We start from the raw sequence: 12,605 nt of genomic DNA, 5'->3' as shown, positions 1-12,605 counted from the left end.
ATTTATTAAGTATTTTACAAAATTGTTGATCCAACGGTGGCTTAACAAAACAGTAAAATCAGCAACCACCGTTGGATCAACAATTTTGTAAAATACTTAATAAATAGTAAACAAATTCAGAAAAATGTAAAATTTTGTCTCCAAGCACATATTAATATGGAGAACAAGATGAACGGTTTGGATCGGTCATTTGGATTTTGAATTTTAGATTTATGGTCCAATGCACAAATCCCTCCATGCATTGCAATGCACCATAGCCCATCTCTATATATACATATACATATATTATATTATATATACATATACATATATTATACATATATTATAAAAAAAAAAACTCAAGTCGAAAAAAAAATCAGCGGTTTGACTTAGTTAATCAAAAAAGCAAAAAAAAAAAAAAAGCCGCAGATTTTTTTCTGCAGCTTGGATATTTTAAAAAAAAATAAAAAATAAAAAATGATTATTTTTAATAAAATATTTTAGAAAATAAGCAAAAATAAAAATGTCGGCAAATTTCCAGTCCCAGTATGCCCATTATAAATCGCAAAAACAATTAAAAGATTAATTGAGAGTGCTATCAAATCCTTTCCTTTTTTTTTCCGAAAAGAGATGATGACTCCATGGACTTCATCCACGGCTAAAACCCGACCACTCATTGGCCTCACTCCTGAATTTTGCCTAGACGTGGTCTTTTCCTAGAAACACAATTTCTTGGTACATAAGATTCCTGGTCCCACTTATAAGTGGGATTTAGGTCATGAACCTAGATCAGGTCTGTAATCACCACGAACCTCCCCCGCGTCAAGTCTCGCCTGCCACGAACAAAAGAATTGGCATATCCCACGTGGCTCATTCTTACTCGCTGCACAACAAGCACGCTCGTCAATTGACCGGTTATTTGCCTCTTCGACGGGACTTTTCCGGTCACCTCAGATGTCATTTCTAAGCAGTGACCGGGGTTGACCGGTTCCCGAATCGCCATGTCGGTACTCGGTACTTGATCACAAATAATAACATTTTTTTGTGACAATTACAATTTTTTTTTATTTCTTTTGTAAAACATATGTTATCAAATCAGGTAGCAACGAAAATTTTCAAATAATCTTTACTTTATGATTTTTAAGTTATTTATAAATTACGAACATATTATTATATTGTGGACGGGTGAATTTAGAATTTTCATTAGAGAAGGATAAAAAAATATCAAATTGAATTTAAATAACTAATGGGATCTAAATTCATTAACTAATTGAGTACTCGATAAAAAAAAAATACTTTAACTTATATTTTTCAATGCTCTAACTTGTAATTTCTAATGCTTTAACTTATAACTGTAATTATTAATCATAATTCAAAACATTATTTGGGTTTTAACACTAATTTTAACTCGAATTACAAATCAAATATTCAAATGAAGGTAAATTTTTTTTTTCAGAAAGAGACAAAGTCAATCGAGACTGATAGATCACCATTAAAACTCAAAAATTGAGGAGAGAGCGGCTGTCCCTCTCCTGAGATCATGTGGGTCCGTCCTTGACTGAGGACTAGCAAGCCGGTTCAAGCAATCAAAAGTGTTAGTGAACTAGATAGAAGTAAAACCATGTCTTTCAAAGTCTGCATGCTATTTACAAAAAGAAGAAAAAAACAATTTTAAAAATAAATTGTCTTTACATTGGCTGGTCCAACAATTGCAAATATAGCACGCTTCAACAACAACAACAAAAAACAATTTATACATGGTAAGTTGGTAACCGCGTGTTAAATGAGAAATTGAGTGAGTCTTTGGTACGCGCCTATTTTCAGTTTTTTTTTGTACGAGCCTATTAAATGGTTCTGGCTTTTTTTTTTTTACTAGCTTAGTAATTCTCAATCTGGTCTCGCTTCACCTCATATCAAATCAAGAGAGAGAGAGAGAGAGAGAGAGACAAAATCATGGAGTGGTGCATGCTTAATGACACGACATGGATTTGCATATCTTGTTCGTTGGACACGTATCCTCTGCATTAAAGTACCGTTTGAGTTAATTTCTGAACCGTACGATCAGAATTCGGGCCAATCCGGCCCAAGCCTATAACGGACGGAGCCCTTTAATATTAGTACAGATCTCAATCGGACGGTCCACATTTTAACTCAAAATTTGAGTTAATGCAGAAGATATGAATTCCTTGTTCGTTGCACTCCCATCTTCTTTTAATATTAGTACAGATCTCAATCGGACGGTCCACATTTTAACTCAAAATTTGAGTTAATGCAGAAGATATGAATTCCTTGTTCGTTGCACTCCTCTCTTCTTTTAATTTTCTTCTTACAAAGTTAAAAAAAAAATGTGAACAGAATCTCTTAGTTGATTCCCTACAATTACGAATAACTCAAAGAACTTTTTATTCTATACAGACTCGTTTGGAAAATTAAAAAATAGTATTTTTTGGAGAGTAAAAATAAAATAGCGAGTGAAATACTGAATAAGTGAATAGTGCTATTTTGGCCAGTGGGCAGTGGTACTAGTATTGAATTTAATTATTTCGCTACTTGTAATGGACATACTGGACTAGGGGTGTCAACTGTTACGGTAAGGGTAGGGTGAAAGTATTTTTATATTCGTATCCATTACAATTTGTCTTTATCTGTTATAAATTATCTTGTAATCTACTATTATCTGTTATAGTTATCGGATAACAAAACATTATTAAATAAATAACATGTAATATCAGTGTAATAATTATATTTATTACTTTAATAAAACATTAAAACATATACATTGATTTTACACATGCAATAAAGTCATATGTATAGTTTTTTATTGAAAAAAAATTATGATCATGTTAAGTGCAAGTGCAAGTAAATCAATTAAAGTACTCTTTTTAATGCTTATTAATATACAATATATATGATTTTTAATAAACAATGAAAAAATTCTAGCTCATTGAAAACAATAATTTTAAAACTAGCTAATAAATAGTAAACAAATTCCAACAAATGTAAAATTTGGTCTCCAAGCATATTTTATTATGGATTAAATGTTGAACGATTTGAATCGATCGTTTGGACTTTAAAAATAAACTGAAGCGCTTGTTCCACAGCCTAAGAATAAGCGTTTTGATATTAGTCAACCTCTATATATATACATAGAGAGAGAGAGAGAGAGAGGAGGGTTCAAATACCTCATGCCTTTCATACCTCATTTTTTATATCTTCGTTTTTAAAGTCTAAACTATCGATTCGAACCCCTCAACATGATATCCATACTAAATATGCTTTGGAATGAAATTTTATAATTTTTGAAATTTTTTAACTATTTTTTAAGATAGCTACAAAATCATTGTTTTTGAACGGTCCACAAACAATGATTTTGTATCTATCTTAAAAAATAGTAAAAAAGTGTAAAAAATTATAAAACTTAATCTACAAGCATATTTTAGTATGAATATTATGTTGAGCGGTTCGGATCGTTATTTTGGACTTTGAAAACGAAGATATAAAATATGAGATATGATGACGTACGAAAGGCAGTTGATCCCTCCTTTCTCTCTCGATATATATGAGAATCTAGCTAACTCTTGACATTTGAGTAACAAATAATTTTAGAACATTTTTCAAGCCAACTGTGGTACTATTTTTTCTCAAGTATTGTATTAGTTACTAGATGAAAAACTAATTTTTATTTGTTTGAAATAAAGACCTTTATTAATTTTGACATTTATTTTTATGAAATATGTATTAAAAAATGAGTGAGTCTATGGTACTATGCATATTACGATTTGCTACCGTGCTACGGCTTTATATTCAAGTTTTCAAATCCTAACGGTCGATCCGAACTGTTCATCTTGTTCTCCATATTAATATGTGTTTGGAGACCAAATTTGTCATTTTTTTTTCATTTTTTTACTTTTATTTTAGATTTATTGAAAATCACTGTTTTTGGATGGTCCAGAATTTTCAGATCAAGTGATTTTCTAAATATCTAAAAAAATAGTAAAATTTTTTCAAAAAATGTAAAATTTGGTCTCCAAACACATATTAATATGGAGAATAAGATGAACGGTTCGGATCGACCGTTAGGATTTGAAAACTCGAATATAGAGCCGTAGCACGGTAACAACCCGTGATATGCATAGTACCATAGACTCACTCTTAAAAAATTAAACATGTATTATTATTGAGGAGGGTTCCAATGCATCATTTTTTTCATACCTCATATTTTATATTTTTATTTTCAAAGTCAAAATTGTCGATTCGAACCGTTCAACAAAATATTTATACTAAAATATGCATGGAGATGAAATTTTATATTTTTGGAATTTTTTTGCTATTTTTTAAGATAGGTACAAAATCACTGTTTTTGAACTGTTAAAAAAACAGTGATTTTCTACCCATCTTAAAAAATAGTAAAAAAATTTCATCCTAACAATATTTTAGTATGGATATTATGTTGAACGGTTCGGATCGATAATTTAGACTTTAAATATGAAGAAAATGAAGATATAAAATATGAGGTATGATGAGGTATAAAAAAAATGAGGCATTGAAACCCTCCTCATTATTATTTTAGTAGACAAATAAAATCATCACCACTGTTCCGCTACAACGTGGAATCATTTTTCGTCATCGGTAACCATAGCAGCAAAATCTTGTCCCTTATAAAAGAAAATAAAGGCTAATTAAAACGAGTTCGACAAAACATAGAACTGTTTGAATCAATAAAAAGATAAAAAGAAATAGAGGTCAGACTGTTCAGAGAGCATAATTTAGAAGCACAGTCAGAATATTTCTCAAAGAAATCAAGATGCTTGTTCTTTTCCTTGACATGATCGATGCTGTAGGATTATTATTTGTAATTATTGTTTATTATTATTTTTTAAAGTAGTGGAGTACCGATTTCATTAAGAAATTCAAAAGTATCTGATCTAGTACCTAAAACAGATGCTAAAATCAAATACAGTCTTTACATTAGTTGATTACGTGCATATCAAATAACATGATAATCAAAATATTTGTCAGAACTACTAAAAAAAAAAGCAACAAAAATCAAATACAGTCTTACATCAGTTGATTACATGCATATCAAATAACATGATAACCAAAATATCTGTCAGAAGTCAGAACTACCAAAAAAAAAAGCAACAGCAAAGATAAAGACATAGCACTATATATAGTCAACTAAACATCACTAACTAAATCAAACTGAAGAACTAATTAGTACCAAGTTCTTCCCAATTTACCATATCCCCATCATTCTCCCCTTCTCCAAGCATTTAATTGGAAAGAGTGCTATCTCCATAAACCTGAGTTTGAGTTTTCCCGCTTGTCTCCTCTGCCAGCAGTACCATTGCCTGAGCCGTATCATGGCTACTGGTATCCTCCTCCATAATTTGATCTGGGAGAATTATTGTTTATTATTATTATTGGAGTGAGTTTACAAAAATATGATATTTCTATTTTTAAAGTCTAAACAATCAATATGAACCGTTTAACATAATTTTCATATGAAAATATATTTACAGATCAAAATTTTATATATATATATTTTTTAACTTTTACTTATATAGGTAGAAAATAACCTAATGTGAAAATTCTTGACAATTCAAAAGCAGTGGTTTAACTGTTAGAATTTACTGTTTAAATTTTAAAAATTAAAATACAAGTGTCTAGTGCAGTTCAATCCAGTGTTTTAAAATGCATCAACATAGACCGCATATGCTTATGCAGTGGTCTTCCGCATACAGAATCTCATACAGTCAAGTTCATGCGGTTTTGAATATTCGAGCACATATACGGTCCATACATACTTGAAAAAAAACCTAAAAATTATTTTGTAGTAGAGGAGATTAGAATCTATAATCTTTCTAATATGATAAATAACACAAACCACTAGATTAAACAAGTCTTTAGATATAAATTAGTTTTATTTTATCTATATTTCTTTAACAAAGCATAGTAAAACCGCATATATACTTCCACATACAAATCCGCATATGCGATATGCAGTAGCATTCCGCATGCGTAAACAAAACCGCATTTTAAAACACTGGTTCAATCAATACTATGCATATTATATAGCTTCACTTATTATTATCGTTGTTATTATTATTATTTTTTGTGACGAAAAGCCGTTCGGTGGATTCTTCAGGATTATGTCATGATTAAATTGAAGCAGGTAGTCTAAATGGGAGCCTATCTCTCTTTTATTTTCTTCTTTTCCTTTTTTTTGGGGTTGCAATTGGAGACTATATATATGCATATATAGTACTATAATTAGGATGCTCCTTAATCCCTGCTAATGGACAAATTATTGATGTGATCCCCAGTCCTGATTCTTGCTTTGCACGAGAAGCAACACTCTGTAACAACTTATTATAAACATTAAACATATTATAAACATTAAACAGGGTGTTCCCAATGAATTTTTGAAAGTTCATATTTCAATTCTTGACAGGGTAGCAAAAGTCGAGGTTGCAACTTGGTTTATCGGATTAATTGCAAAAAAAAAAAAAAAATCTAGAGCATATATATTATTGTTCCTTATTTTTTGTATAGTTAAAATGTTTCTAAACCATTTATTGTTCCATTATTCTTCTTTTAACGAACTTAATACAACAGAATAATCATAATAAAATGTAAATAATTTACAACACCTAATTTGTGCTTTATCAAGAAGATAGACAGTGCACATTTTTGTTACCCTGGGGCCTGGGGCCGTGTACTTTTTAATTATTAAAAGTGCAATTAAGGACTGTTGCTTGGCTTAATCTTATCCTAATTTCTATCCATCCTCTATCATGCGACTAGAAGCTCTGTCACTATATATGTCATCATGGCTAAGCTTAAAACAATACACTAAGTACAAAATAAACATAATCCACATAATAACACTAAAAAGCCCTGCTGGTTACAGTGGTGAGTGGTGACAGTAACTCACCTGTGGATGGTTTTCGCATGATCTCATCTCGGACCCACCACCTATGTTGCCATCACATGATCTTATTTATTTTTTTATAATTAAAAATCCCATAGGTTGCTTCACATGATTTTATAAACCCCAGTCACTAATTTCCCTAACTAAGCACATATGTTATATAACTATAAATCAAGCCAATCGTCTTGTAGTCTTGTGTGCTTTTCGCTTAACCTTTTCCTGCGCTTCTCTTTATTTCCTTCCATAAAGAGCAAGCCAGGTGTTTGATCCTCAAACCTTCCCATACAAGAGAGAGTTAGAAGGAAGAGAATAAAGACGGAGAAGAAGAGAGAGAGAGAAAAAAACCCAACAATCTCTAAATTAGCTTCTGTTGTGTAAGTCATGCTATAAATTAGCTTTTACAGTGGTTTCATTCCAGCTCTCTGTTCGTATACAGAGAACCCAACAAAAGAAAACCAAAATCCTAGAAGAAATACTCTGATACAGTTCCTTTTCAGATAAAAATACTTGAATCTGTTCTTGGGTTCAGAGTAAGCTTTGGGTAGAGAGAAAGGTTAAATAAAAGGCTGGTTACTTTATTTCTGTTACTGCTGCTCAGAGATTATCTTTTCATGTTTTTTTTTCGCTTTCTATCTCCATGTTTTGGATATGTTGTCGCATGTGAATATTGGTCGTCCCTGACATAATAGCTGTTTCTCTCTCATCTCTGTTTCTTTCACTGGTTAAGCTTGGAGCCTAGCTCAGCTTTAGCAATAGCATTTATTACAATCTCCCGTACTAAACAATCTCTATTACTCCTATATTAAAGCTTTCCTTTCACTTGTTTAGTAGAAGAAGATTAGAGAAGAGAGATAAGAGAGAGAAGAATGGAAGAGATGCAACCAAAGCTACTTGACCTCATACCAAATGACAGGGGTTGGGGTGTAAAAGGGAAAGGTAGACAGAGGGAAATTAATGGCGGGTTTTGTGTTAAAGAAGAGAAGAAACTGGAGCTAAGGTTAGGGTTACCTGGTGAAGAGGACTGGAATGTAAATAGGGAGAAAACAGAGGGGCTTTGTGCAAATGTCAAACCTTCACTCTCCTTTGGTCTCTTCGGTTCTCAGATAAAACAAGAAGGTACACGTAAAAAAACACTGATATTTTCTGAGAACTTTTCTTAATTGTCTTTGTCTAACATAGATAAAAAAAAATGAGAAGCAACTACAAACTTGCATACTGGTATTTGAAACCACAAATGCAAACATCAAGTTGTAGAGGGTATCTGTCCCAAATAATATTGCATGATTATTCTTATTTTATTATTAATTTATATTTGCAAAGTAGGGTTGGTGAATGGAGCAGTACAAAAGTTGCATGCGAAAGCAGAGAAACAAACAAGCATACTAGAGAGAAAGGCAATTGCACATGCAGCAACTCCACCAGCTGCAACTCCAGCTCCGTCCAATTCTAGGTTGCTAGTCTTTCACAAACAAATCTCAGCTATTTTTGTTTGTTTTCCATATATTTAAAATATAGTATAAATTTGAAAAATGATGAATTCACATCTCATACTCTACCCTGTTCCCACTTGGATTTGTTATGTTGGAGTCTGTCTCTGCTTGATTTGTTATGTTGGAGTCTGTCTCTGCTTTTAATCCACATCACTATCATGGTTCATCTTGCAAATCACACCTCATATATATGTGTCATATTTCCAAAGAGCACAATATAATTTTTAATAGATATAGGTTATATATCAACAACAAACTCATTTGACAAATGTAACAACATGCTAAAATGCATTCAAAATGAGAAGGCAAAATTATAGATATGGTAACGATTGCTCAAATATGTTCTTATCGGATCTGGTACAGTTTAAAAATTATTAAATTCGCCATTTAGAAATTTTATTTTTATGGGCTTTGATAGGTAACCAAATGACATTCCTAGTTGATATTCATATCTCATCAATATATTTCAGGATATTTTACAGATATAACACCCAGTCAAGTATGAATGATTACATGTTCTCAAGTGCAAAAAAAAAAAAAAAATCGTATGAAATTAGTGTCTTTTCTGCTTTAGATCAGTAATTTATTTTGTATAACAGAACAATATCACAACTAGACTCATTCTTTGTTCATAAAGGCCACTGGTATTGGTAGTTCAGATAAATAGAAAATCAAGGAGTTATTGTCATGCCAAAAAAAGGTATCCACATGATGTTGATTTGTAGAAAGGTGTCCTTTTCTATATTCCTTCATGATTACATGCACAGACACTATGATATTTCAATCAAAATCCTTCTATTATTGGAAGAGATGCTCATTGCCTGTAAAGTGCAAGGCCAACCTCGTCAAAATATAAAATTTTATATAAAATACTTTTTTGATGCTAAAAGAAAATTTACTAAATTTACAAATTTGTGTTTAACAAATTTCATCTGGACAGAGCTGCAAATGCACCTGTAGTGGGATGGCCTCCGGTGCGATCTTTCAGAAGAAATCTTGCTTCTACATCCAAAACGCTGCTGGAGCCACAAAAGGGGGCTTCTGGGACCTCTGCAAAATTTGACAACAGCACGAAGGGTTTTTTTGTAAAAATCAACATGGATGGTGTACCAATTGGTAGAAAAATTGACCTCAAGGCATATGGTAGTTACGACAAGCTTTCTTCAGCTGTAGACCAGCTCTTTCGGGGCCTTCTTGCTGGTATTTTCTATTGACATAATATGATTTTTAAGGACAATTTCATGCATGCAACCTCTCAGCAAAGGAAAAATATCACATGTACTTTTCTAGTTTCTTCATACAACCCCTTTGTACTTGTATATGTACAGCCTAGAGGGGCAATTTGGGTATCAAAAAAAGCTGGAACATGAGAGACAGAGGAGATATCAATACAAGAAATTTTCAATACTTTTTCAATATATAAATACGGGCTAGACCCGTATTTTTCTTCAAAAAAAAAGAAATTTTCAATACATTATTTAAACGTGATATTTCTAAGGTCTTGTAGGTAATTACAAGAAATTTCCTAGGGAACTATCGTTTCACTTGTACAAAAACCTAACCCAGTTAAATACATATTGCCCCTCAAAGATGTTTACTGTCAAATATACCCTCTCAACTTTTAATAAAGGTCCTCAAAACATACACAATAGCCATGAATGTCTCTTGTAATCACTCTCACCATTGAATACAGATCAAAGAGCAGAGATAGGGACAGAGAAGAATGTAGAAGAGAAAGGAAGAGCAATTAAAGGGCTACTCGATGGGAGCGGAGAGTATACTCTTGTATACGAAGACGATGAAGGCGATAAAATGCTCGTTGGAGATGTCCCTTGGGAGTAAGTCTAGTTTCTGCTTTGTAATTTTTACTCGTTCTCTTGACAGGATTGGTGTTTGATTTGTAAAAAGTGGCAAAAAAATTTAATAACCAAAGCTTAACATTCCACCATACGAGCATTTTGTGATGACAATAATTGATTAATTTCTCTAGCAGTGGAATTAATGAAATTGCACCTCTGTTGATTCACATGTAAAATAACTGGACAAGAATCATAAATATGGTAAATAGTGTATTTGATTATATTATTCTGGTAGCAGTAAATTTACTATTTTTGTTCCCTGATATAGAGCAAGTATAATTGGCTTTATACTGTGAATGTAGGATGTTTGTTAGCACTGCCAAAAGATTGCGTGTTTTGAAGAGCTCAGATCTCCCTGCTTCCACTGTAAGCCCTCGTACAAGTTCACTATTTGCAATGCACCTTTTCTTAATTATTACACTTGACATAATTTGACAAATTATCTATGTTTCAATGTCCTGAAACTTTTTCTTTTTGTAGCTGAGGACTACTAGCAGGAAGAGAGCTGCCACTGAGTGCTAATAAAGACGTACAGATTACAGAGAGAGGCTTTTTTTTGGCTTATTGTAGTACTCTTGCTCTCTTTGTTTTCCCTTTTTTTTTCTTTGTTTTACTCTTTTTTGAAGCCTTCAATCCATAATATATGGAGGGTGATCATTGAGCAGGAGTTTGATGATCTTGTCTATTTTGTTTTTTCTTTTCCCTTTTTCTCCCCCCTCTGTATTTTGGCTTTGTCAGTGCCATGTTATGTACGAAGTGATTGGCTAGTAAGAGAAGTATATTTTACCTTGTGTAAAAAGAGAAGTATATTTTACCTTCATGTAAAAATGACAAGTACTAGCATATTTAGAAGCACTTAACTTGAAGTTTATGTAGAAGGAAATGTTCAAAAGTTACGGTTTGTACTAACTACTAACATTGTCACACTTCTACACATAGTCACAAGATTCGTGAATTATTCGTTTTTTAGTGATGGCGAACCGAACGTCGAATTGTTCAGTTGACCGAACTTTAACCGAGTTATTCGTGAATAATTTGTGAATTTTACAAAATTTTCTCGAATTATACGAATTATTTTTGAACTTTTTCCTATTTTTTCCCAAATTTTTTTATTTTTTTATTTTTGCTCCCTTGTGGGACTGGAAAATCTGATCTAGATAATTTTGAATCATTTTTGAATTATACCTGAATATTCCCGAATCACAAATTTTTGATCCCGCCAAACCGAACCCGAGTTATTCAATTGTCACTATGCTTATACACCAAAACAACACTTCTTTTTTTTTGAGGAAATAATACAAATCAACACTTGTTAACAAGTAACAAACAATGATTCAAAAAATAGCTTGAAATATTAAAAGACAAAAGCAGATCAAATAGTTTATATGCATAGTCTTCCATTAAATATTGATATAGGGTTTGCTAAGCGTTTCCCAAATTTAACCCCCTTCATTTGCTCTTATTTGGTCAAGACCATTGTTGTAATAAACGTCAGTGTAGGCCGATTAGTCGTTGGCAGTGACTAAACCGTTATGGATGTTCCCGACTAATCGACTGATTATTTCCGAATACAGCCAATTATTTATGATTAATCAGTTGGCAGTACCTTGTCCATCCGACGACCGCATACCGTTATTTAAAACACTGGTAAAGACTCAAGAACACTAATTCTTAACTTCTACTTTCTTTTATTTTCTTCGTAAATAAGAGCCTTAATTAATTGACAAAGAGATGTGAGATGCTTGTGGAAGAAGGATACATATATAACATAGAAAGATAAAAATATAATAATCTTCTACAAGCTAGCTACTGTGATATCATAAGTCATAACTGAGTAACTGACACGTTCACATGACCTTAGTGTAGCAATCTATTACGACCACTGGATTGCATCACTCAATTTTCCTAGCACGAATCTTAATGCACTCGTATAGCACATTCAACTAATATTATATTATAGCACTTTCCAACTAATACCCAACTAAGAAGGCCCATAATTTCAACCCTAGGCTCAGTTTGCACTCGTTGACAAACAAACAAAACAAATGTGAGTAGGGGTGTTCATTGGGGCCGGTTTGTTTGGTTTTTAACCGAACCAAATTTTTTTGGTTCAAATGGTTCGGTTTTTCGGTTTATTTGGTTCGGTTCGGTTTAAATTTTTTTACTGTTCGGTTTTTTCTGTTTGGTTCGGTTTGTGATATTAGAAAACCGTAGAAACCGAACCGGCCGAATATCATAACCCTAGTTTAGATTTGACCCGTCCGTCCCCCTCTAATCCTCTTCTCTCCGCTTGAAAGATCCAAACTTCTCCAAAATCCAAATCAAGTCTTCACTGTTCGTGCA

General features: G+C 32.5%; 1 protein-coding gene across 2 annotated transcripts; it reads left to right on the top strand.

The window, feature by feature from the left end:
• The first annotated feature begins 7,053 nt into the window (after positions 1 to 7,053).
• On the top strand, positions 7,054 to 11,100 carry LOC144559457 (auxin-responsive protein IAA16-like). 2 transcript variants are annotated; one of them, XM_078308483.1, is made up of 7 exons: positions 7,054 to 7,287; positions 7,742 to 8,029; positions 8,237 to 8,363; positions 9,344 to 9,603; positions 10,097 to 10,241; positions 10,565 to 10,628; positions 10,743 to 11,100. In XM_078308483.1, exons 2-7 carry the CDS (start codon positions 7,780 to 7,782, stop codon positions 10,782 to 10,784), a joined length of 888 nt encoding a protein of 295 aa, XP_078164609.1. In that variant the 5' UTR covers positions 7,054 to 7,287; positions 7,742 to 7,779; the 3' UTR covers positions 10,785 to 11,100. The 2 variants fall into 2 exon arrangements, with proteins under 2 accessions (XP_078164609.1, XP_078164608.1); XM_078308482.1 differs by lacking the exon at positions 7,054 to 7,287 and having other exon boundaries at positions 7,352 to 8,029.
• Positions 11,101 to 12,605: the final 1,505 nt, after the last annotated feature.

The sequence above is a fragment of the Carex rostrata genome, chromosome 9 (genome assembly GCF_964058835.1).
Source record: "Carex rostrata chromosome 9, lpCarRost1.2, whole genome shotgun sequence".
In the NCBI taxonomy this organism is placed as follows: domain Eukaryota; kingdom Viridiplantae; phylum Streptophyta; class Magnoliopsida; order Poales; family Cyperaceae; genus Carex; species Carex rostrata.
This window is presented reverse-complemented; position numbering and strand designations above follow the sequence as displayed.

Excerpts from the sequence above, each read along its gene's own strand:
- LOC144559457 (XM_078308483.1), top strand. The coding sequence starts at position 7,780 with ATGGAAGAGATGCAACCAAAGCTACTTGACCTCATACCAAATGACAGG. Across the intron at positions 8,364-9,343 it reads CCAGCTCCGTCCAATTCTAG|AGCTGCAAATGCACCTGTAG; the intron begins GTTGCTAGTCTT and ends TCATCTGGACAG. Across the intron at positions 10,242-10,564 it reads GTTGGAGATGTCCCTTGGGA|GATGTTTGTTAGCACTGCCA; the intron begins GTAAGTCTAGTT and ends CTGTGAATGTAG.